Below are 23,807 nucleotides of genomic sequence, written 5' to 3' on the forward strand. Positions count from 1 at the left end.
TTAATTATGAGATGAATCAGATCGCACTAGTACATCTTGATCTGGTACGAGCACAAATATTTAATTATGATATTTTTTTATTATATTTTTTTTATTTTTTTAATGATATTTTTTATTTTTTTAACCCCCATAAATTTTTTTGGGATATTTTTTAAAAAATTAATTTTAAATAAAAAAAATAATTTGAATTTTTATTTTTTCCTCATTTTTTCTCATTTTTTACTTCTTTGTTTGGAATATTTTTAAAAAAAAATAATTTGAAATGGAAAAAATATTTTGAAATGGTATTTTTTATTTTAATTAAAATTAAAAATTTTATTTTTTTAAATTAAAAATTATAATTTCTATTTTTTTCATAAATTTTAAATATTTTGCTCTTTTATGGTACTTTTTTTATTTTTTTATTTTTTTGACATATTTTTTTTAAAATTAATTTGAAAAGGAAAAAGTAATTTGAAATGATGGGTTTTATTTGAATTAAAATTAAAATTTTTATTTTTTTAAATTTAAAATAATAATTTTTATTTGGCTCTCATTTTTCTCATTTTTTTATGATATTTTTTATTTTTTTAATTTTTTAAGATTTTTTGAGATATTTTTTTAAAAAAATAATTTTTAAATGTATAAAATAATTTAAAATTATTTTTATTTGAATTAAAATTAAAATTTTTATTCTTTAAAATTCATTCAAAATTATAATTTTTATTTTTTTATTTTTTTCTTCTTTTATGATTTTTTTAAAAAAATTAATTTGAAAAGGAGATTGTAATTTGAAATGACGATTTTTATTTGAATGAAAGTTAAAATTTTTATTTTCTTAAATTTTATAATTATAATTTTTATTTCTTAAAATTTTTAATGATATTTTTAATTTTTTTTACATAAATTTCTTTCAGATATTTTTTTAAAAAGATAATTTGAAATGGAGATACTAATTTTAAATGATAATTTTTATTTTTAACAAAATTAAAATTGTTATTTTTTTATAAATTTATTTTTTTTATTTTTCTTTATTTTTCACCATTTTTTTTTCTTTTTTTTGAAGTGGAAAAAAAAGTAAAAAAATATGGTATTTTAAAAAATGTCATATTTTTTAACATTTTTATTTTATTTTTTTTTATGTGGTCTACGTGAAAAATAGGAGGTGACGTGGCCATGATAAAATGCCATTCAAAATGACGTTTTATCGATTTTACATCATTCTGATAAATAAATTTAAAATTATATTATTTAGATAAATAATTTTTTTTATATTAATTAAGAAAAAAAAGCAGAAAAATTCCTTTTGTGTTATTGTGGTGCATAAGAATAATTAGCAGTGATGAGTTATGATATAGCTGGAATTTATTGACTTGTGACTGATCAGATCAATCGGTTAGACTATCTGACCAAACTGGCCAATTGATGATGATGATTGTGTCAGCTGACTGGCAACAACAGACCACATGTTTATGATTTAAAGTGAACTAAAAGGGCAGTTACGACTCTACACATTCACTGTTTCACAAAATATATTGAGGAACAATTACAGCTCATCCCATATGATTACTTACTGTATATTGAATAATTATCACACAATCAACAGCCGCAAACAAGGCCTCTCTTTTGGGACAATGGCCATATGCCCCACTCTCCTATATATACAAGACCTAGGGGATTTTCAGATATGTTTTTTTCTTGATTATTTTGCTCTACATAAATCTCTCGGATCTTCATTGCTCTTATAACTCATCCTAATTTAGGCATCAAAGAATTCTCTGCCAGATCAAATCCAGTAACATTTGATCTCTGTTTTTCTATTTGCAAGTCGAATATTCACCTTTGAGCAAACCAATCCGAGCAAAAATTGATCACCATTTGCCAACCTACCTAACTCTACCAAATAAAATTTCGGTGACAACAAGTTGCACTAGTATCATGAGCTTGAGGAATTTTCTTACATGATTAGCTTATCCTTCAGGTAATTTTCCGCCTTATCATGTGTGAAGAATTAGATGATTTTATTTATTTTGGTATAGATTATTATGATCGTCTTTAGCGCACCAACTAATGCTAGCTTGTTAATTTAATAGAGTATTCCTAGCACTGGGCCGTTAGTCTTTAAGAGAGGAGTTGGAACCTCCTATCACTTTGATGTGTGGTATTGAAATTTAAAAAATGTCTTGTGATTTCTAAGATTCTAAAGTTTGATCATATTTGATTCTTTTCTATTTCCAATTCTATTTTCTTTACCTCCCCATTTGAACTTTGAATTTTAAATTTCTATCAAGAAGTAAATGATATAATGATTTGATATATTTTATATATGATAAATATACATATTTAGCTGTGTATATCTTGTATATACATCTTTGCATTAACAAATTAAATATCTGGATGATATTGTTTAGTTGTATTATTCTATTAAATGCTAACAACCATCACTTTTATATTATATATTTAATACATGTGTATTTGTAAAATTATTGGATTATTTCACTTACGTGGCTTTGGATGAGATTTTTTTTAAAAAAAATTGCTACAACTTTATGAACTAGTGCTTAATTACTTAGCAAGCATGTTAGGATAGTTATTTCACAAACTTATCCCTTTTGATTTTTATGAATTGATATATAGCTTTTATGCATCCTCTTTTGATGCCAACTTTGTTTTTTTTTTCCCTTGTGACCCCCAAAACAAAAAAAACTTGAAATTCTTTTTTGATCTTTTTATGAACAATTAGTCAATTGGCATACCAATTTTTTTTGAGATATCTTAATATGCCATCGTTCAACAATTAATAGAAGTGATACGGAGAGATAAGAAGGAATGGCAATATGGCATTTCCTCCAAGTGAAGTGGAGAGGGTTTGATATATAATAGAAGAAGGAGAAGACAAAAGAGTGTTGTGCCTTGGTAGAGTTACGTTGGGGGTTACCATCATATTCACATGTTTTCTTGCACATACATAAAAATGGATAAATGTGATCGGATAGAGAGAAGAAAGAAGAAGAAAGTAATTAGAAATAATGATCATTTTCTATTGGAGGATATTGGTATATGCCAATCATGGGTCTTTTTTTTTTTTTTTGTGAAATTCTAATTAGGTGAAAGTTCTATATTTTTTAATAATTAAATAAAAATATCTTATATGTAAATAAGATTGACAAAATATGGCCCAACCCATCAATCTAATGCATGTTTGATCCGCCATAAATAGATTTGGATTTAGGCTAAAATGATTTTGATCATAAACAGATCGACCCATTAACCTGTTTAATATTTGAATCGAATTTGAATTTTAGATATCTGATCTATTTAATCCATTTAACCTGTTTAATATTCAGGTCGAGTTGAGTTAGATAATTCATTTAACCTATTTAGCCTATTTAACCTATTTTTGACCTATTTAATCCAACTTGTTTAATATATTTAACCTATTTAAGATATGTTTAATCTGTTTAAAATCTGCTTAACCTCTTTCTGACCTATTTAATCTGATCTATTTAATCTATTTAACTTATTTAATCTGTTTAACTTAATTTGATCTATTTAATAAATGATTAAATAGCTTGGGTCGAGTTATCTATTTAATAAACAGGTTAAGTTCAGATTATAATTTTTGATCCATTTAAGAAATATATCAGATTTGAATTGATAATTTTTTGATCTGACCCATATTCGATCCGACTTAACCCAATTGCCACCTCTATGCGCAAGTCCTATCATAAAAGATTTTTTTTAAATTTTTAAATTATCAAGGGTTGAGATTTACTTTGATTTTTTACCCTAAGCCATGTCCTCTCTCTCTCTCTCTATATATATATATATATATATATATATCTCCTGATGCAATTGTCTTCCTTTCGATTTCTATCTTTGTATCATGCACATGTCTTACTTGGGGAAGGGACACTTCCTATTTCCTTTCATTGAGTTTTCTTTTCTTTAATTTCCTTTGATCTAGGTGAGATGGTTGAATTTCAAACCTCTACCTAACAGTTGGTTATGTTCAAAGTGTGTACATAGTATCAAATAAATGAATGATAAATATGTTGATAATCTAATTCATACTTTTGAAAAAACTTATACAAACTAAAATAAAATTTTAATATTATAGTACTAAAGATCAAGAAAAAGATTTCCTTAATTTCACTTGGAAATTATTTAGATGAGATATTACTAACCTAAAATGCATGATAAATTAATTTGTGAGAGTGGCCTTTCACCGCATTAAGAAAATATATCCAAGCTTGCAAATTATATACTTAACTCAGAAGGAGTCCAAACATATATATAATAGATTAAAGGTAGGGATAGCAATCGGATCGAATTGGGTATAAATGGATCAGATCAGATACGGATCGAGTCAAAAAATTTTAAATCTAAATCCGGTCTATTTATTAAGCAAGTCATATTTTAAAATCTGAACCCGACCTATTTAATAAATAGGTTATCTAACCTCACTTGTTTACAACCCATTTATAATCCAATTAAAAAAAAAAGTCTAGCCTATTTATGATTCATTTTTTAAAAAAACAAACAAAGAAAAAAAATTAAAAACCAGTTCTCTAACATCTACCCTCACCGCATCTTTGCTTGACTGCCATCACTGTGCTCTTGGGCGTCTCTTCACCAACTTGTGCTCTCGCCCTCCCAGCTCCACCCTTGATCCCACTCTCGACCACCTTCGTCCCATCGGGATCTCTTGGCCACCTTCAGTTTTGCCCTTGATCAAGCAATCGGGAGCAAACGAGTTTGAACCTTGAGGGCGGTGAGAAAAGAGGGCAAGACTTCGGAGTCCAAACCTCCATGGCTCCATCATATATGGGCTTTGGACCTCCGATCGACACCCCACCACCTCCTTCGCCTTTGAACCTTCGATTCCTTCACTTGTGGCAAGCCCTTATGGTTGAGCTCCATGGCCTCGACATTGTCTCTAGAATGACGGTGGTGGAAAGAAGAAAGGAGAGGAAGAGAAAACCCAAAGTCTCTAACCATGATGAGTTGATGCCCCATCGCCTCCTTTGCCTCCAAATCTCTGGTTCCTTCGCATCTAGCAATCCTTTGTAGTTGAGCTCCATGGCCTCAGCATTGTCTCTGGAATGGTGGCGGCATAAAGAAGAAGGAAGAAGGAAAGAGAGAGGAAGAGAGAACCTAAGTCCCTAACCACGATGGGGACCTAAGGTATTGGGATGGGTGGGAGTTGTGGGATCGGGGGAATTGAGAAAAAAGCGTGCCGGGTGGGAGGAGCTCATTACTCAATGCATTTAAAAATTTAAATGGCCCAATTAATGATATACTAGTTAATCTGGTCTAATCCAAAAATTATACAAGTTCAACATGTTAAACAGATTAGAAGTTTGAAATCTGAATCTGACGGAAATAATAAATATATTAAATAGGTTGATCTGTTTATGATTCGAACCTATTTAGTCCAAATTCAAACCTATTTAGGATAGGTCGAACATGGGTCGAATTGATGGGTTGAGTCTTATTTTGTCATCTCTAATTAAAGAATGGTTGGAATTTGGCTCGGACCCGTCTGACTTCAGGTAGGGCTTTGGGTTAGGCCCGAAACAATTCAGTTCGGGGTTGAGTCTAATCATAGGGCCCATTCATTTTTCAAACTGCACTTAGGTACTCTTTTGGCTCGGCCTGGGCCTTACTTGAGCTCGAATTCAAGCCCAATCACTGAATATGTGGTCCGAGCCCGATCTCTAGTTAAGTAGGTTTTATCATTGAGGATGAGTCATGAGTTAGTCCGATCCCTAGTCAGTTAGCTAATTATGATAATAAAATATTAAAATATTTATGAATCTTTAGATTGTTATTTGTTTATCTTATTCATGTATTATCTTTTTATTTTTATAAATTCAGATCAATTTAATATTTGGCTTTGATAAGTAATTCAAGCAGATCCAATCGTATTCCGATTGAGCTTGGACACGAATTTAAATTTTTAAAATATTTTTAAATTTGGCTCGAAATCGTAAAAAATATTTTGAAACGGACTTGGATGGACCGGTCCATTTCCGGTCTGACTCCAAAACTCTCTTAGCATGCCGCGTTAGATTGTTTTTTCTTTTTCCAAGCAGCTTTTTTCCGTTTTAACCCACCCCGAGCCCTAGCGGACGCCCACCTCCTCCTATCATAATCGGCGTCGGCTTTCCCCCTCCAATCTCCCTCAGGTGCTTTCTTCCTACAGTTCTCCGAAAAAGAGATACGACGACCTCCTCCCTACTTTCCTCGCCGCCACCTCCTACCGGTCTCAGCCGTCGCCTTCCTCCCCATCGTTACCGGCGTCGGCCTGCCCTTCCGATCTCCCTCAGGTTCTTTTCTTTCCACAGATCTCTGAAAAAGAGAAAAAAATGAAAGGAAAAAGAAGGAAAAAGAAAAAAGATTGATCCATCTATGCGGTGATTTTCCTATGTTTTCCCGTGGTTTTTCCTCCGCTTTTTCCATTTCCAGGAGGCTCGGAGCAGCCGAATAGGGAAGTTAGAATCCGTTCTCCCGAGTCTCAATCGGGTGGGAGGCTTGCAGGGCCGGGAAGTTTAGACGATGGTTAGGTTTAATAAGGAAGTTTAGACGATGGTTAGGTTTTTCTGAGCTGAATCCAGGAAGTGGGATTGTTCCTCTTTCTAAGAATTTATCCAATTACAAGGGTAGGAGTGCCACATTGTTTAGATAGAGAATATAATTTGTAATTAAGCTCTGAGAATTTGTGAGCACACACCTTGTGTGAGAAACATGATTCTTTAACTATAAATAAATCAATTTATTTTTCTGGAAAAACAAAAACTATGAATTTGAGAACAAGCAACGAGATATTGGAGAAAATTAAAAAAAATAATATGCAAGAACTCATACTTTCAACCACCAAATGTTTTATTTGCTATTTTTTTGTTTATAAAATATTATTATATGTTTCAATAGAAACCTAATTAATAAAATTTTTGTTTTCGTTTTTTCAAAGTGATTAAGTGATCAATTTTCCAGCAAATATCCATAGCATGCACTTATGCCATCTCTCTATGATTTCAGATTTTGAACCGAACCGAACGGGTTCATGCTAGGTCGGCCCTAGCTTCGCTAAGGAGGACTCGCTTGCCGCTGCAGCACCACTTCTCTTCCCCTAAACCAGAAGGCAACCATAAAACACCTCAAACCAACCAGATTCCAATAAAAAGGACCAATAATGCAAAACGATGAGATAATATGGCAAGTAATCAGGCACAACCATTGCAGCTTCATGGCCAAGTACTCATCTCCATCTCCTTCTATTATTAGTCTGTTGTCAATCTTTATTTTCCCAGTTTTTTCACAGATCTTTACCACTTTGATGTTGTGCAGAATCACTACTGGGATTTTCTGTAGAAATCCGTACAATGTTACAGGCATCTGCAATCGAAGTTCGTGCCCTCTTGCCAACAGCCGTTATGCCACTATCCGTGATCACGATGGTCTGACTTTTAAATTCTACCTTACTACACCTTATTGGTGTTTTTGTTATTATATACTTTTTTTTAAAATTCTACGTAATATTTTGTCTTGCATTAATGGCTCTAGCTTGGTTTTTCTGTCACGCAAGCATGTGCATACACAAGAAAGATTTTGATGCTCATATCATAAAATAATTTGGAGGAGTTGATAACCTTTCCCTTCAACAAGTTTAGACCTATGAAGTCCTGAGAAGATTCGTTTTTTGATGTTGGTTCATATCAATTTCAACTTGAACCTCCTCATTCCTCTTCTTCTTAGACTTGTCAAATCCTTTTGAAAAAGCACTGGTAGAAGGCAGGAAGAATGTTAGTCTTGTGTCAAATGCAAAAGCATTACTACATTAATGATGCAACTTAATTCAAAGAGTTAATTGCAGTAAAATGGAGCTTTTGTTACTGCTGGAAATTACATCAACGAACATAGCATTTTAAAACAGCCTTAGAGTTTGGTTGATTAAGCAATTACTGGTTGTTAGCATAAAGTATTATTCAGTAGTGGAAGGAAGATATTGGAGCTTGTAGTGTGTAATTATTTAAAAAGTTTGAAGCCATTCATTAAGGATTTAGCTTAGAATTTTTTTTTTTTGGGGGGGGGGGTAAAAAATTAAGAACATCATGACTGCAAATCAAGCTTTTTATTGGAGGTTTTCTCTTGAGATTGGGTAATGAGTCATGCTCTTTTCATGGAAATCAAGATTAGGAATGAACTCTAGGGTGAATGGTCTATATGGGAGCTTACTCCACAATGCTTTGGAGTGTTGTCAAATATTATATTTCAAGAGATATTTTAGATGTGTTTGGTTTATTAGACAATCTCCTATGAGGGGGTCATTTACATTACAATGAGTTTGAAACTGCAGCAAGGGTAAGATACATTATACTAGAAAGAGATGAATGGTTGGGAAGAAGTAAAACACAACAACAAATTGCATATTGAAGAATGATATTAAATTCTATTTGTCTTTGATTGTTCTCAAGCCTATAAACTTAAGTCATAGTTAAAATTTAAAAGGAAAACTAATCAAGACTCTTGATCAAGTGAACTCAGTGAACTCAAACCATTGATTTGAAATGCTAATCATCAAGACACCTCTAACCAAATCTTGATCCAAACTGACCTAGATATAGTTGATAATCTGGACAAGTCTTAATTTTCTCAACAAAGAGCTAATATTCCTACATATATCCCAGATGACTGATCCTCAATTTTATTATCAAACTTTAATGCTTTCTTGGAAAAGAATATCATAATCAGAATATATAATTTCCTGGTAACATGATTTCCTACTTGATCCTTAGAGTTCCTCTTATGGGTTGCCTAAACATGCCAAGACATGCATGATTTTATTGGTATTTATCAACTATTGCTCTGCAGAAATTAGGAAAAAGAAAATCACAACAACTATGATTAACCTTTGGCTTTGAAGCGCCATATAACCTTATTAGATGCATTGTCACCTGCAATAAAAACCAAAGGAGGTCTTAGGAAGGAGAGGAAACTAAAATACATGAAAGGGTCAGGGAGGAGGAAGGGAGGCCCACAAAAACAGAAAAATGGGAGTTGTTGGAAAGATCTAAAAGCTTATTATTGTCAAAGGATCCAGCCTTATTAGGGAGTAGGTTCATATTATTAATTTGATAAGAGCTATTTATTATAATTAAATAGCAGCTTTATTTTTTAAAATTGCTGATAGGTTACAAGGTGAATATGACAATTCTCTTATAGTGCTATTGCACACATATTATTGTTCCATTACATCCTAACTTGGTGATTTGGTGCCTTGTGCAGGGGTTTTTTACTTATACATGAAAACTATTGAAAGGGCTCATAAGCCAAATGAATTGTGGGAAAAAGTTAAACTGCCCAGAAATTATGAGAAGGCTTTAGAAACTATTGACAAACACTTGGTATGCTACACTAAATCACTAATAGTGCTGATAAGATATTTAGGCTTTAGATTAATATTTGAAGTTACTGATCAACATAACTCGATTTTGTTTTGTAGGAATATTGGCCGAAGTTACTTGTGCATAAAATCAAGCAACGTCTCACCAAAATGACTCAATATCGGATCCGTATGAGGAAGCTCCAGTTGAAAGTGAGGTATAAATTTCTGTTATAGATTTTTTCTTCAGCAAGTTCATAAGATTTAGGTATAACCATACAACCATGTGGAGATATTATTGTTCATGTAATTGTTTTCCCCTGCTTCTTTTGGTATGTGTTGGGGACTGATTCTATCACATTGGAAATATCACATGATTGTTATAATGACTATTCCATGTTCTAAGCAGAAACTTTATTATTGATTTCCTATATGAAGATGCGTATAAGCTTTTCTTCTAATGGAAGAACAACAATACAGCAAATCCTTATTCACCAATATTGGTTATGATCATTTATGCTCTTTTTTCCTGGTTGTTGATTATTAATTAATATTTAATGTGTTTTCCATTTGTAATCTGTTTTATTCTATGAATTTGGACATCTTGTTTTCTTCAATATAGATTTCACATGTGAGTCATATGTGTGCATCTGTGAGTACTGTGTTGTATATACGAGTGTTTGACATAGACCATTCTTCATTTCTTTATTAATATCTTTTTCAATATAGTGTTCGGATATGGATTCTTAATGTAAACTTGTTAGCAGTATGTTCTTTGTATATATGCTTGCATTAAAAGATTGTCTTCCCTTTTCAACCATGACATGAAGGGTGACCCAACTATATTGGTCTCCGTTGAAGTTATTTCCAGGAAATATCAGTAACAGAAAAAGTTTATGATCCTATGACATGCTTCCATGGTATAGAAGATTGACCTACTTTCCGATCTCCACATTTTGTTTGCTTCTCAGTTTTGATTTTCATGAAGTGTGCTTTATCTTTCATACTCCTTGTTCATCAGCATGCTCAACTACATGTTCCTTCTCATTAACATCTTTCCTTTTTTTCTCCTGGAGTCATGCATGGACATCTTTTTGATGCCGCTTTGATATTAAAGTAGTGCTTGTATTCAATCTATAGTCTGAGCATCAGATTTCTGGCTTCCTTTGTGATAATTTAGGCATTTTCGGAATTTATATACTGTTATCTAGTCTACCAGTTTTTGCACTACCAAGCCTATCAAATACCTTTTCATGCTTTTCTCCTCATCGATCAATATTCAACCCAAATCTTTGTTCTCCTGTCTTCATTCTTCAACAAATACCTGATTAAGCTGTCTTCATCTTGAACTTCTTGCGCTGCACCTTCCTTGACCATGCTTTATCATAATCAATTCAATTTCATGCATTTGAAAGAAAACACCTTGGGCATGAACTATCTTGTAATGATGTTATCCTTTTGAGTCAGTATGATGTACTTCTTTAAACATGGAGTTTGTGCTCCCCATTTTGTTGTTGAAAACCTTCCATTGAAAGCTTATGGTGATTTCAAGCACTTTACTGAAAAGTTGTGCTCCCAAAAGATATGAATGCCATCTCTGAAATGACATTGAGATATTCTAGGAGTGTGTTTGTTTGCTTGGAAGTGTCACATGTGTCCGAACTTGGGCATGGAACTTGAGTTCTAATCAGGTGTTTGTCTCACAGTACTGAAGTCAAGTTCTTGCCACTTCTGCTATTTGATTTGCACAAAGTTGGTGCGCATACATTATTTGGTTACTTGCAGTAATTATCAGTATATTATTCACTTAAATGGTTCATTGCTAGATGGAGTGAGTGGGAGAGCATCAAAGTAGCATTAAAAACAACCCCCCCCCCGCGGCAACCCCCGAAACACACACACACACAAAAAGACTTTTGCCAATTTGGGTGAATGGGGAACTTAAATTCCAGAGTTCAGGCTTGGTTACAGGAAAACAAACAGTTGGAAAATACCCACTTCTAACGGATTTTACTTTGGGCCCCTCGTTTATGAGGAAAATACATATCCTAGAAACATGATACAGTTGGAAATACCCACTTCCAACTGAACTTTACTTTGGGCCTCTTGGTTATGAGGAAAATACATATCCTAGAAGCATGATACATGAGTCCAATGCAACTGGTCTGATCCATCACAGAACTAGTCCTCATAACATCAACCTACATAGCATTTTGAGGTTCCTAACCTGCTATTCCATCTTCCACTTTTCCCCCTGGCATAAAGTCACCTCCTTTTCCCCATGAATTTCAACACAAAATGCCTTCATTTTGAACTTGCTTGAAAGAATACAAGATCACGTGATGTGAACTTGAGATAAAACTTTTGTCATCCCATCTTATTCGAAGGAATGCTGGATGACAGATCCCGAAACTCTTGGTAGAGGGAAACTTTTAAGCAATTGCGATCTGACGCCTATATCATCTCCATATTATTGCTGGATAACTCTGGTTTGATGTATACCTTTATTTCTTGCCAACCGCACTTTCTTCTCATCAGTGATTACCGTGAATCCGTGGCACAAAAAATGCTGCTGAAAAGACTTGTTTGGTCATCTTTATTATTTTATAGTAGTAGTGCTGTAGATGGTATATTGGTATGTATCTTAAGTTTGTCAGTTGCGACAATCACTAAAATTCTCATTATTTAGTTTTAATTGTTTGTGCAATGTGACTATGCAAAATTAATCTTCTGGTGCAACTTCTTTTTGCTCTTAAATTGTTGATGATTGTTTCCTTCTGTTTATAGGGAGAAGATTATGACGGTGCCTAGGAAAGAGAAGAAAAGAGAGGCTAGGAGGGAGGAAAAGGCTGAAAAGGCTGCAGTTCTGGATAAGGTTTCCCCTTACAGCATCTTGTAACTCAGTTTGCCATTATGTTTGCTGCATCAGTTGTTCATATTTCTTGATTTCTTTTTTCCAGAGTATTGAGAATGAATTGTTGGAACGTCTAAAGAAAGGTGTTTATGGTGACATATACAACTATCCTGTTGAGGCATATAATAATGTCCTTGAAATGGAGGGGCTACAGCCCAGCATTGAAGAAGAAGATGAAGTATGGTCTTGGATAGCCTATTCTATTTTGTGACTCAATTTCTTTTCAGCAGCCATATGACTTGTATCCATGTTTTATCCATGTTTTGGAGCAAGCAGGAACCTGAAGTGGAGTATGTTGAAGGCTACGATGGACTTGAAGAGGAAGAGGACATTGAAGACTTTGGAGGATTTGTAAAGGATGAGTCATTGAAGGAAGATGATTATGGTTAGGAAAATTAAGATTATTTATAACATAGTATTAAATATATGAATAGGAATTTTATTATTACTCCTGTAACCTGTTTAGTGAAATTCCACTGCTGCTAAGCTGCAAGAACTGCTTGCCTTCACATTCAACTAATTATTGTTATGGTTACTAAGAGCCTGAGAGGTCAGAATAAATTATCAATAAAAGGAAGTGAACATATAAATGACATTGAGTTATAGCTACTGATTTCCAAAACTTAAAGTCACCATCAGAAAAGTAAAAAAAAAAAAAAAATTAAAAGTTGAATAGCTCTATCATTCAACTAACATTATTACATTGCCATCATCTCAATCTGATTATCTTTATCTTTATGTTTGTATTAATTAATGTGGCACAGATGACATGCATGAGGATGAGGAAGAGATGGATCCATCTGATCAACCGGTTGTGAAGAAAATGCGAAGAGGATCTGGGTCTGATTCAGGAACAAACGTGAAAAGAAAAGGGAGAGTACTTATCGAGGTAATATGGAATTCTTATCATCTTACCTGTGTTTGTATTGTTTAGAAAATCATACATTATAAACAAGAGAGAAATTCTTGAACTAGACCCAATTTATTAAAGATCTAAGTTAGCGATCAACCTAAGAAGGTTGTATTTTCTGTCTGGATTCACTTGAAGGGTAGTAACAATATTCTAGAAATTACTTAAATTTCTGATCTCTATAAATGAAGAAATGGAATAATATGATGAAATAAAACTGCTCAGGGATCTCTACGGACTTCTTTTTAACCACACGCCCCTCTTCTGTTGGTGAATCATTCTTTCACAGTTCATAATTGGTTTACTAAAGGTCTATGGTTACTTTCCAATGCATAAACTGGAGTCGTTGCTATGCCTGGAACACTACTCGACTTAGGTGGCCCATGGCCTCTTGGACTTAATATCTCGTTCATTCTCCTTTATCCGAACGCACTCATTTTAACCTGCTATTTTTAGTGGTACGGTTCATTTCCACCTGGTGTAGGATTTGAACCCAGCTCTCCCCCGTATGAGAGAGAAGTTGCTTTTTGTTGAAACTGACTATGACCTTGAAGTTCATTTGCAGGATCCTTTTTGGTACTAAATGTTGAGCACTCAGTCCTAGATTTGTATAAATCTTTTTTTAAAAAAAAAAAAAAAAATAGTTCCCCCTGAGTTTTTCACGATTTTAAATGCTGAAGCTTTATCAAGATAGTGTATGACTAACAATTCTTTATTGGTGGTGACAGGTGGAACGTGATGAAGATGTCGATGATGGACAAAAGATGCATATGAGTTTAAGATAAAGAGTTGATTTTATTCATATTCTCTGTATTATTAAAACCTCTCTGAGATTATCCTACAGAGAGGATTTTGTAGAAGCCGTGAGACGAACTCTTCTCTCTCCCCAAAGATAAATTTTGAAGTAGTGTTTAGGGACGAATGATGGATAGGGACGATTGATGAATATTTAGATGATGCCTTTGTACTTTTCTCTCCATGATTTATGGGCCTTTGTTAATTTGACCACGGTCGAATCACCACAGAACAGAACAGGCACGGCTGAATACCTGATAATTCTAATTAGTGTTTTTGGCATCGGATCAGAGATTGAATTGAAGGTTTAGGACATAACTGAGTAAACCTTTTTTAAGCCGGATCTCATCATTTAGCGTCCGTGATGGTGCTTTTGGAAAGTTCGTGGCCCAAGTTTCTCACAGATGATGCATGCTTGGATCATTTCATGTTCTAATTCAAACAGGACTGGAAATATATATATATATATATAGAGACACAGGATCCACTTAAAAATCAATATCGAAGACTACGAAGCAAGGAAAGACGATCAACTCTCTTGTATTATACGATAAAAAAAAAAGATGGTCAACTTTCTTGGAGTTATCGAAGACTACGGAGTAAATCACCGTTTAGGTGATTCTCACCGGGCAACAGAACGACGGGAATTGAAGTGGCCGCCTGTTCAATTCAATCTATTCAAAAGCGAGCTTCACTCCCGCCAACAATCGAGTGGTCATCTCGTAAATATATCGGATCTTGAAAGTACCCCTTACGTAAACCCCCAGGAACGAAGGAACTCCTCTCCTCGCTCTTCACGTCACCAACCTTAAACCCTCCCGTCCCCGCCGGTCGGAATCTCCAACCAACCTTAAACCCTCCCGTCGCCGTCCTCCTCCTCTCACCATCCCCGACGGTCGGAATCTCCAACCAACCTTAAACCCTCCCGTCGCCGTCCTCCTCCTCTCACCATCCCCCGCCGGTCGGAATCTCCAACCTCTTTAGCGACGCCATCACCTTCTCCGACCTTCTTGGCCTTAACTCCTCCTACACCCTCTGTGCCCTCGATATGGCCGCCGCCTACGTCCGCTCCCTCCGCGAGCACGTCGTCCTCCGCTGCCTCCCCCTTCCCGCCCTCCACACCCTACCCCCGGCTCCTCCTCCCCACCCTCGTTCCCCACGGCGACATCGCCATCTTCTGCCGCCGCCAGCACCCGGACCCCGACTCCGTCACTGGCAACGGCGTGAACGTCGTCGTAGATCCTCACCGCCACGAGGTATCCGGTAGCCCTGTTCCTCCCCCAAGACTGACCGATCTCCATCTCCCTCCATACCCGTCCACCGATCCACCTGAGACGCCAACTCCGGCGCCGTCTCCGACACGATGGTGCCGGAGGCGCCAATCTGGGATCGATATCCACGTTTCCGGCGGCGGTTCCCAGTCCTATCTGGACGGAACCAAGCTGCCGATGGAGCCCGAATTCGCTCCCAAAGGGATATCTCCGGCCATCGAGGCTCCGATTACCACAGAGATCGTGCATCTGGGAGGGAATCTGCCAGAAGGGACGGCGACAAGTTCCCCTGCGGCGATCTTGTCTCCGCCGGAAAGGATCCAGGTGACGGCGGATCCCATGGCGATGGGTTTTCTTGGAACCGCTGAGCTCATGGATCGCCGTCTGTCGGGAGGCGGTCGTCTCGTCCCACCTCTTCGCTTGCTACCGTGGCCGTCCGCGTCCGCGTCCATGACGCCTTTTGATCGATGAGATACCAATTATTGGCACAGTTTTTTTCCCCTTTGCTCATGAATATGACCTATTTTCACAAACATCCACCGAGCTTGCTGATAACCCCGATTCGGTTCGATCATGCAGTCAAACAGAAAGAAGCCACGAGTCACAGAGACAAAGAGGATTAATAGATAAAGAGGAGGATCGTATTTAAATTATTGAAGCCATGACAACAGTAGACAACGCTGTACTTTTAACGTCGAGACATGATGAGAGCAAACAAAATAACTAATATTGAAAGACCCTCGACATCGCTCGTGGAAACGGAAGCCCAGTGAAGGCTAGTCCGCCGCCGGACTGGCAAACGTGAGTGCGGCGTCGGCCATAGAGGGAGATGTCGTGGAGTGGTGACGCAGCGACACCACGGCGACAGGAGGAGGAGCGGTCTCGGCATCGCAATATCCTCTGAGAATATCTCCCTCCTGGGGCGTGAAGCCGAGGGTTTGGAGCATCGTGGTCCAGCACTGGCGGGTGATGACTTGGATGGCGCGGCAGCAGTCGACTCCCAGGTACGACTCGCCGTTCATGAAGAAGAGCAAGATCTCGTCGCTGCATGATTTCAGCTCCAGCAGTGCGTTCCAGCAGTCCGCTAGCCCTCCATTGGAGGCGATCCGGGCCTCGAGCGAGCTAATGGCGGGTTCCACGGAGGAGAGCTCGCGGGCGTGGGCCAGCCCAACGAGGCATGCGATCGCGAACCAGAGGGCAAGATTTCGAACGGCCGACATGCTTGTGGATCTCCTCAAAGCTTTTTCAAATAAAGGGAGTGGTATGATGGCGTGAGGATGAGGAAGGTTGTGGCCGGGAATATTTATAGATGGGCGGAGTAACATCGGTAATTGGAGAGGAACAGATTGGGAAAGCGAAGGGTTCAACGTTTTGAGACGTTCGGAATGCAAAGAGGGTGGAGTGGCTTGGGAGGGGGCAAGGCCATTAAAATCTGAAAGGCGCATTTCCGCCTCATGCTTTCATGAATGGCTTGGCCTGGAGTTACGGCTGGCAGCGAATTGGCTAGGTTTCACATTCCCCTAGACTTGGCCCACTAATCTAGCAGTTTAGTGTAGGATATATGGCACGAATTTATTTGAGCTTGGGGTTTAGCTTTGCCACTAGGTTTGCCACTAATTTAGGCAATTGAGATCTGAATCCAAAGTAGATCTTTTTTTCTCCTTCCTTGACTTCTCTTCTCAAGGATAAGGCTTTTGGAGTGAGAGAGGTGTGATGATTCTTGTAGTGGGTAGAAAGGATGTTCGACCAACCGAGGGGTGGAGCTTAAATGGATCATTGGAAGGAATCCCTTCTCCCCAGCGATTAGGAACCTAAAAAGAAATTCTCCTCAACCTCTCTCTTTTTCTACAGAAGCAAATGCAGTTCCTCCATGAGTAAGGAATAGAGCAGAGTTCCATAATCGTGGAATTTCGAGACCTTTTCCTTCTTCTGGTGCTGATCAATCCAAATCCTTCAAATATGTGGGCTTCTCTCTTCCTGCTCATCTTGAAAAAATCCTTTTTCTTTCTTCAAGAAAGGGATTTCTCAAAAAGGGTTGGAGGAATGGGCTCTTATACTTCATGTGCAAAGATCACAGGCACTCCTCCGGAGTTTGTTCTTCAAGCATTTCCTTCCTCATAAAAGTTTGATTCAACTTGTAGACCTCAAAAACTTTTAGCTTTCTTTCCTTTCGACATCGAGACCTGTGATAGCTTCAAGGAGGTCGTTAATATGGGTTTGTTCGAGTTTCCACTTCTAACAATCTTCCCATCTCTAGTTCGCAGTTGGTTTAAGGGTCTTAAAAATCTATTTTTGGAGCGTATTTGGGAGCTCATTTATTTTAGACATGATCTTTTTCCGATGCTCTTCCCAGTAGAAAGGCGATCTTGGAGGATCAATCCTAAGATTTATTTTCTGCAAAGCACTTCTACTTTGCTATTTCTCCTTCATGTTTTCAAAAATGGGGGCAAAAGTCATGGCCTAAGGTGGGAGGTTACCATTCAATTGGAGGGTTTGCCATTATTTTATCAAAATGATGCTTCAGCTAGAAGAACAGTGGCAATACTTGGCCGTCTTACCAAAATCTTATTTCCTTTGTCTAGGTTGCCTCACAACTTCTCTGCTGATTACTTTTGTGAAAATCAAACTCCATTTCTCATCTTGTGGGAGGTTACTTATGATCACTCCAAATGTGTTTAAAATAGGATGTTTGCAGGGCGTACTAGAATCAATACGATGAGGTTAATGTAGATATATGAAAGTAGGTTTTTTAAGTTTGGTTTCTTAAAATATCTTCTTTTGCATTATGGTGGTAAGTTAATTTACTGCAGGTATTATTAAATTGAGTATTACTGCAGGTATTATTATATTTATATACCCATATCCAAATTTTTGGAGGTGGACCATCCACGAATTGGATCTAGTTCCTTTGTTTGCTAAGAGGATGAATATGACCAATGAGATAAAACCTTGTTCACTCTGATAACAATAATTATATTATTTAATAAAATATAATAAAATATAATTTTTATCACTGCATAAAATTCATGGAAAATAATTGAGGGGGGAGGACAAGAGATCCAACCGTTTTCCCTCTCCTCCACCTCTTGGCCATCTTCTTAAATTCCAAATCAAGTTGAATGCTCCCTTCTAGCTTCTCCATTCAATTGGCTTCTGAAGGGCAACAAGGGTTAAAATCAAAGCTCGTCCCTTCTCCATAGACTTTGTCTATAAATTTTATTACATTTTTTTTTGGTAAGGATTTTATTACATTTTCAAAAACATATTTTTTTATCCAATAGTTGGTTTTTATTTTTCAACCAATAATTTTAGGTATCCTATATCTAGTAGCACCAAACCTTTCCGATAGAACAACTCCTCATCGTCATCAATCACTCGTGATTCATTTGATTCACACGTGCCAGTAATAGTTCCCTCTGGAAGCCTGCCGGACCTACTCCACCACCGTCCTTCCCCGCTTTTTTCCTCTTGCTTCCCCTATTAGTATTGTCCCGAGCCCGCCCACCGTCTACTCCGTCTCTCCCTCCCCACCCTCTTCCTCGAGTCCGGCCACCGGCGCCGACCGATGGCGAGCTCCGGCGATTCGCTCCAGGTACCGCGCCCTTATCCCCCACTTTTTCTCTCTTCTTCCCTCTCGCCCTTCATTCCTTCGCCGCTCTCGCACCCAATTCCGATCGCTCCAGCCTTCCGGTCCCCAAGACTCGCCGCCGCCGCACCGCCCCCAATTCCACCGTCCACACCCCAATCGCGCCGCTACCGCATTCCCAATACAAGGCCCCTTGTCCACTCATCCCTCTCTATTTTCCAAATCTAAATCCCACACACATTGTTCCCAATTGCATTTTTGCCAGATTTTTCCTTAAAAATTGCACCATTCTCTTCCAGTGTACTCAGAACGGCCTGGATCCGATCTTCATGGTTTCTTTATATGAATAAGTCCGGTGTTACTTCTATTTCCGATTACATTGGGGTTGTTAGGGGCTATTTGAACATTGAGTCTTATATTGGATGTACTTCTCTTGTCTTGGATCTTATAGATACCTTTCAGTTCATGTTCTGATTTATATATGTGTTGTCTTACGATTGCAGAATATTGTACCTTGAAGCACTGAGATTTCACAATCTTTGTTGGTGAATGCGACAGAATGACGCCACCTCAAGATCCATTTTATATTGTTAAAGAGGAAATTCAGGATTCTGTGAGTCAGTCTGTTCATCTACTTTGTATATGTATGGTTCGATTTTAATATCAGGCAACACGAAGACAGGATGAGGGGACCAGATTAGGTGATGTGAGTAGAGGTAGCAGTAAGACCATGAAGGATTGATTTGGAGATGATGGCACTAGAGGGTGCTTAAGAGAAACACATTGAGAACAAATTGAGGAATAACCATTTGAGATGATTCTGTTCTGTAGCATGGGCCAGAGGTAGTGTTCATATGATGCACATAGTGGTTCCAGAGATAGGAGGGGTGAACTTTGGAAGATGTGAATGGAAAACATGAGAAAATATTTGAAGCTGCTTTCCATCAGAGAGTGACGAACTAGGATGACCCAAACGAATAATTTTTCTTTATGCCATGCTTCCCGAGGAATTATGGGACATAACTGTGTTTCCAAATCTTTTGAGTGTTTTACATATCTATTTCCATTTTTCTGATTAGTCTAAATTCCGACATGGATATCGCATCTTGACATTAAAACCTTTTATTTTTTCAAACATTTATGTTTACATCTAAATCCAGTTATGTAGAAGGTCTTCCATTCACCTCTCTTTAAAGGAGCCACATGTTGTTGAAAAATGAAAATCTTACCTGAAGTGGGTCTTTTATATTATCAGTGACACTTATTATGAGATTATGCATGCTTTTATACTCATAAAATATATCATCATGCCCTCAATAGATGGATATATTAATGTGAAACGAAAATGACAAGTCCTAGTTTTTAATAGATCTGGAAAGGACACATGAACCAAGAGAGATTTGTTCAGTGATGTAGGACTGGAGTGAGGAAGAAAGACATATAAGTAGTGTTAATGAAGATGGAAATAGAATGGTAAAAACAATGAGTGGAGAGACGAGGGAGGTTCTGGTGACCGGAAGGTCTGAATCTGTGTATGTGTTTCAGAGAAGCTTAAGGTTCTGGAGGTTGCAAAAAAAAATTATCAGATATCTTTTCATCATGTGCAGGAGAAGCTTTTGGTCCAACAATGCTACACTGAGTGGCAGTATCTTCGTGCTGGGGGGTCAGTGGATTTGGAGAATGAGGCCTCAAAAGACATTGATGGACATAGTGAACAGTGATTTATTTATTTTTTCCGTTTTAGATATGTTTACATAATAAGTAATTGTGAATAATATTTGTTATATATAGACATATATTCTGCTGCTTTTCTGAATATATAGTGAACAGTGATTTAACTAGCAAATATATAGTTATGAATGACAGTTGTTGTATGTAGAGGCTCCATTTCTCAGTTTAAGCATTCTATAAGCATTTGAGTACTCTATCCAAAAGGACCAGAGTTCTTTAAGCTTAGATAGCACTTTCTACATTCATTGATGGAAAATGCATACTTCGATAAATATGTTAATTCACAATTAATGCATTCCAGTTTTTTTTCGAGATAATCCTTTTCTATAAGTGATCCAATTGTTTCTGCTTGGTTTAGATACAAACCAAACTCCTTGTCATCTTTTGTATAAATGGTGGCAGATTGATAAACTTCGAGCTACTTTTCACCAATGGGAGCAGACCCCTTTAGACACTGGAGAGCATGTTCATCTAACAAAAGATGTCCTTGCCAGCTGTGAAAGCATTGAGTGGCAGGTATTGGGACCATGGACAATAGTCATGTTGTCTATTTCCAGTTCTTCTACTTCTAAGCAGCATCTTACTTATCAACATGTCAATATACTGAGTTCCTGGCATATTACAATGTGGAGTAGTGAACAAACAAAATCAGACATGAAATGGAATAAATTTTTTTTTTCCTCTTTGATTTGTATGATATTCTGCCGGGACTGGCACTTTATAGCTGATATTTAGCTAAACTTTCTGTCTATGTTCTTGTGTTGTTCTACAATTCTTTGGTTGAATTTATGATCTTATCTTCCTTGAAAGGTGGATGAAATGGACAAGGCAATTGCGGTTGCTGCAAGAGATCCAGCGTGGTATGGCCTTGATGAGCTTGAACTTGAAAGACGTCGGAAATGGACTAGCACTGCTCATAATCAGGTAGACTCCATATAATTGTCAGTTTTAGTTTTTCCATTAACACTTTTGGGTTTTGTTGTTTCGTTGTCCCTAAACTAGGGAAGTATATCGGATGCTCTGATGAAATTTCTAGGTTGCTACCGTGAGGAGAGCTGTGGAAGCTGGAAAGGGGAAGAGCAGTTCAATCAATGGTATGCATCAAGAGCTGATGAGACTCCCAAGTGATCATGCTTCTCAGGCAGGCAGATCAAACCACTTCATTGCCGACAATGATGATTTTATCTCTTCAGAATCAGATCGGCAGCTGCTCTTAATAAAGTAATGATGATTTTATCTTTCTTTATTAACTTGAATTGGTCCTTCCATATTTGTAGTGGACATGGTCTAAAATCTTATAAATCGAACACTTTCTGCAACCAAATTTTGGAAATCACTAACTAAATCAATTGCTTATTCAGTTAATTAACAGCCATCAAGCGATACTTTTAAAACAAAATAGTTTGACTAGATTTATTGAACAAAATAGGATGTTTTGTGCTATCTATTTTAGTTCAGGGTTTCAGTCCATGGGGGGAGGCAGAATCAGGCTGGCCCAAGGAGTTATTTCCAAAATTGATGATAACTTAATTCCTCCAAGGCATTGAAGAATGTTGGTGTCCTGGTTTCATTTTCTTCCAATAAATACATGGATATAGGCACTTGTTTTGGGTATTTGTGCATGTGCCAGACCCTTCTAGAATCTAATATTTTTTCTTTATAGACTTGTACAGACTTGTACATTGGCCTCATATAAAGTCCCATGCCCGGGTACTAGGTACAGGTACATGATACTAGCTGAAGGGACCATGTAATTGTCTGCATCCATGGGCACCCACATTGTGGAGAAGAATGCATCAAATTAACAAAAAACCTTGGTATTTTAAGTGCCTTCTGATTGGACTGGGTTTAACTTTTTTCTTGCCATGGCTGAGTCTTTGAGTTAAGGCTTTTGATGAGTAATTTTATTTCACTGATCGCTTATACATGCTAAGTGGATGGTACAGGCAACAAGATGAGGAGCTGGATGAACTCAGTGACAGTATTCAGAGAATAGGTGGTGTAGGACTCACTATACATGAAGAACTTGTCGGACAGGTATTTTCATGTTTGTGCCAATTTTTTTATTTTATGGCTAGATTAAAGTGCTATGATGATATGGTTCAATTGGTGTAGATATAGTTCAGAGAAGATGATTTTCACATTCTTCTATAAATTATATAATGATAGAATATCTATCCAAAGAATTATCCAAGATGTCATTATTCCTTCGACATGTTAATATGCTTCTTGGCTAGATCGGTTGAGTGTTTTGATAGTCTTAATCTGTATGTTACAATGACCTTCCTTCCTGCAGTGGTTCATAGGTCATATGTTTGTTGTGTTTAGTTTCTTAGTTACAATGTTTGCAGCAGGATGTGATATTTGCTCATTTACAAGTGTAGTAGTGCAGGAGACTGTTTTAATTCCTGCTTTACAATATCTCAGTAGTGATGACTTTAATTCATTATCGTTGTGCATAACTTTTCATGGTGACATAGGAGAGAATTTTGGATGAATTAAGCATGGAAATGGAAACTACTTCGAATAGGCTTGATTTTGTTCAGGTGAGTTTTTGCATTCTTTGTTTAAAAGATGTCTGCATTTTCTTTACTTCTTTGTATAGTTTTCATTCCAATATTCTTTTGATCATTTTAATATAGCAAATTTTGATTCAACTGCAAACCCCCTCAGATATCATATTTTCTGGTCTTTTCCTTTTCTTTTGTTCTTCTTCTTCACACCTCCAAAGTGCCAAAAAGCATTATTAAAATGAGCAAACACTTTTGTGTGCAGAAAAAAGTGGCTATGGTGATGAAGAAGGCTGGTGCCAAGGGACAACTTATGATGATAGCATTTTTGATAGTTCTTTTTATAATTCTTTTTGTTTTGGTTTTCTTTACATAGAAAACAGAACAACATTGTGTGGCTGAATATTTTGTTGAATGGAAGCTGTAAGCAAAGGTTAAAAAGATTTGATATCTTCAAATATATCACTAGTGGATAGTTATTTATATATCACTTGAATTATGAAGGATCATCCATGCATCTTAGTTTTTGAATTCTGAAGCATCAATTGTATTATCCTGAAGCAGAGCATCTGCCTAAATATTAACTAGCTCTTATAATTCTACACCTAAGAATTTTTATTTCATTTTACTTAAAGGGAGCCTATTTATCGTTAACTCCAGTCAATGAATGATTTTTATAGACTTGGTAAAGACTTTTTATGGTCACACATCAACATTGTTTTG

General features: G+C 36.7%; 3 protein-coding genes across 3 annotated transcripts; 2 read left to right on the plus strand and 1 right to left on the minus strand.

Moving 5' to 3' along the window:
- The first annotated feature begins 6,162 nt into the window (after positions 1 to 6,162).
- On the plus strand, positions 6,163 to 14,170 carry LOC105038356 (uncharacterized). The gene is made up of 10 exons (XM_010914144.2): positions 6,163 to 6,311; positions 7,024 to 7,239; positions 7,333 to 7,442; positions 9,271 to 9,389; positions 9,488 to 9,585; positions 12,155 to 12,242; positions 12,328 to 12,459; positions 12,558 to 12,666; positions 13,046 to 13,170; positions 13,920 to 14,170. Exons 2-10 carry the CDS (start codon positions 7,178 to 7,180, stop codon positions 13,974 to 13,976), a joined length of 900 nt encoding a protein of 299 aa, XP_010912446.1. The 5' UTR covers positions 6,163 to 6,311; positions 7,024 to 7,177; the 3' UTR covers positions 13,977 to 14,170.
- A 1,749-nt stretch (positions 14,171 to 15,919) lies between these two features.
- On the minus strand, positions 15,920 to 16,837 carry LOC109505431 (uncharacterized). Its single transcript, XM_019847944.3, has one exon. The coding sequence runs from the start codon at positions 16,700 to 16,702 to the stop codon at positions 16,034 to 16,036; it is 669 nt and encodes a 222-aa protein (XP_019703503.2). The 5' UTR covers positions 16,703 to 16,837; the 3' UTR covers positions 15,920 to 16,033.
- A 1,804-nt stretch (positions 16,838 to 18,641) lies between these two features.
- On the plus strand, positions 18,642 to 23,527 carry LOC105038360 (syntaxin-61). The gene is made up of 8 exons (XM_010914150.4): positions 18,642 to 18,849; positions 19,347 to 19,456; positions 20,977 to 21,090; positions 21,385 to 21,498; positions 21,611 to 21,795; positions 22,521 to 22,611; positions 23,055 to 23,120; positions 23,350 to 23,527. Exons 2-8 carry the CDS (start codon positions 19,403 to 19,405, stop codon positions 23,458 to 23,460), a joined length of 735 nt encoding a protein of 244 aa, XP_010912452.1. The 5' UTR covers positions 18,642 to 18,849; positions 19,347 to 19,402; the 3' UTR covers positions 23,461 to 23,527.
- Positions 23,528 to 23,807: the final 280 nt, after the last annotated feature.

Source organism: Elaeis guineensis, chromosome 1, assembly GCF_000442705.2.
Source record: "Elaeis guineensis isolate ETL-2024a chromosome 1, EG11, whole genome shotgun sequence".
Taxonomy (NCBI): Eukaryota; Viridiplantae; Streptophyta; class Magnoliopsida; order Arecales; family Arecaceae; genus Elaeis; species Elaeis guineensis.

What these genes read in the sequence shown, in the direction of transcription:
- LOC109505431 (XM_019847944.3), bottom strand. Translation starts at nt 16,702, where the DNA reads ATGCGCCTTTCAGATTTTAATGGCCTTGCCCCCTCCCAAGCCACTCCA.
- LOC105038360 (XM_010914150.4), top strand. Translation starts at nt 19,403, where the DNA reads ATGACGCCACCTCAAGATCCATTTTATATTGTTAAAGAGGAAATTCAG. An exon ending in ATGAAGAACTTGTCGGACAG is followed by an intron (nt 22,612 to 23,054) that starts GTATTTTCATGT and finishes ATGGTGACATAG; the next exon opens with GAGAGAATTTTGGATGAATT. An exon ending in ATAGGCTTGATTTTGTTCAG is followed by an intron (nt 23,121 to 23,349) that starts GTGAGTTTTTGC and finishes TTTTGTGTGCAG; the next exon opens with AAAAAAGTGGCTATGGTGAT.
- LOC105038356 (XM_010914144.2), top strand. Translation starts at nt 7,178, where the DNA reads ATGCAAAACGATGAGATAATATGGCAAGTAATCAGGCACAACCATTGC. An exon ending in CACTATCCGTGATCACGATG is followed by an intron (nt 7,443 to 9,270) that starts GTCTGACTTTTA and finishes TGCCTTGTGCAG; the next exon opens with GGGTTTTTTACTTATACATG. An exon ending in AAGGGAGAGTACTTATCGAG is followed by an intron (nt 13,171 to 13,919) that starts GTAATATGGAAT and finishes TGGTGGTGACAG; the next exon opens with GTGGAACGTGATGAAGATGT.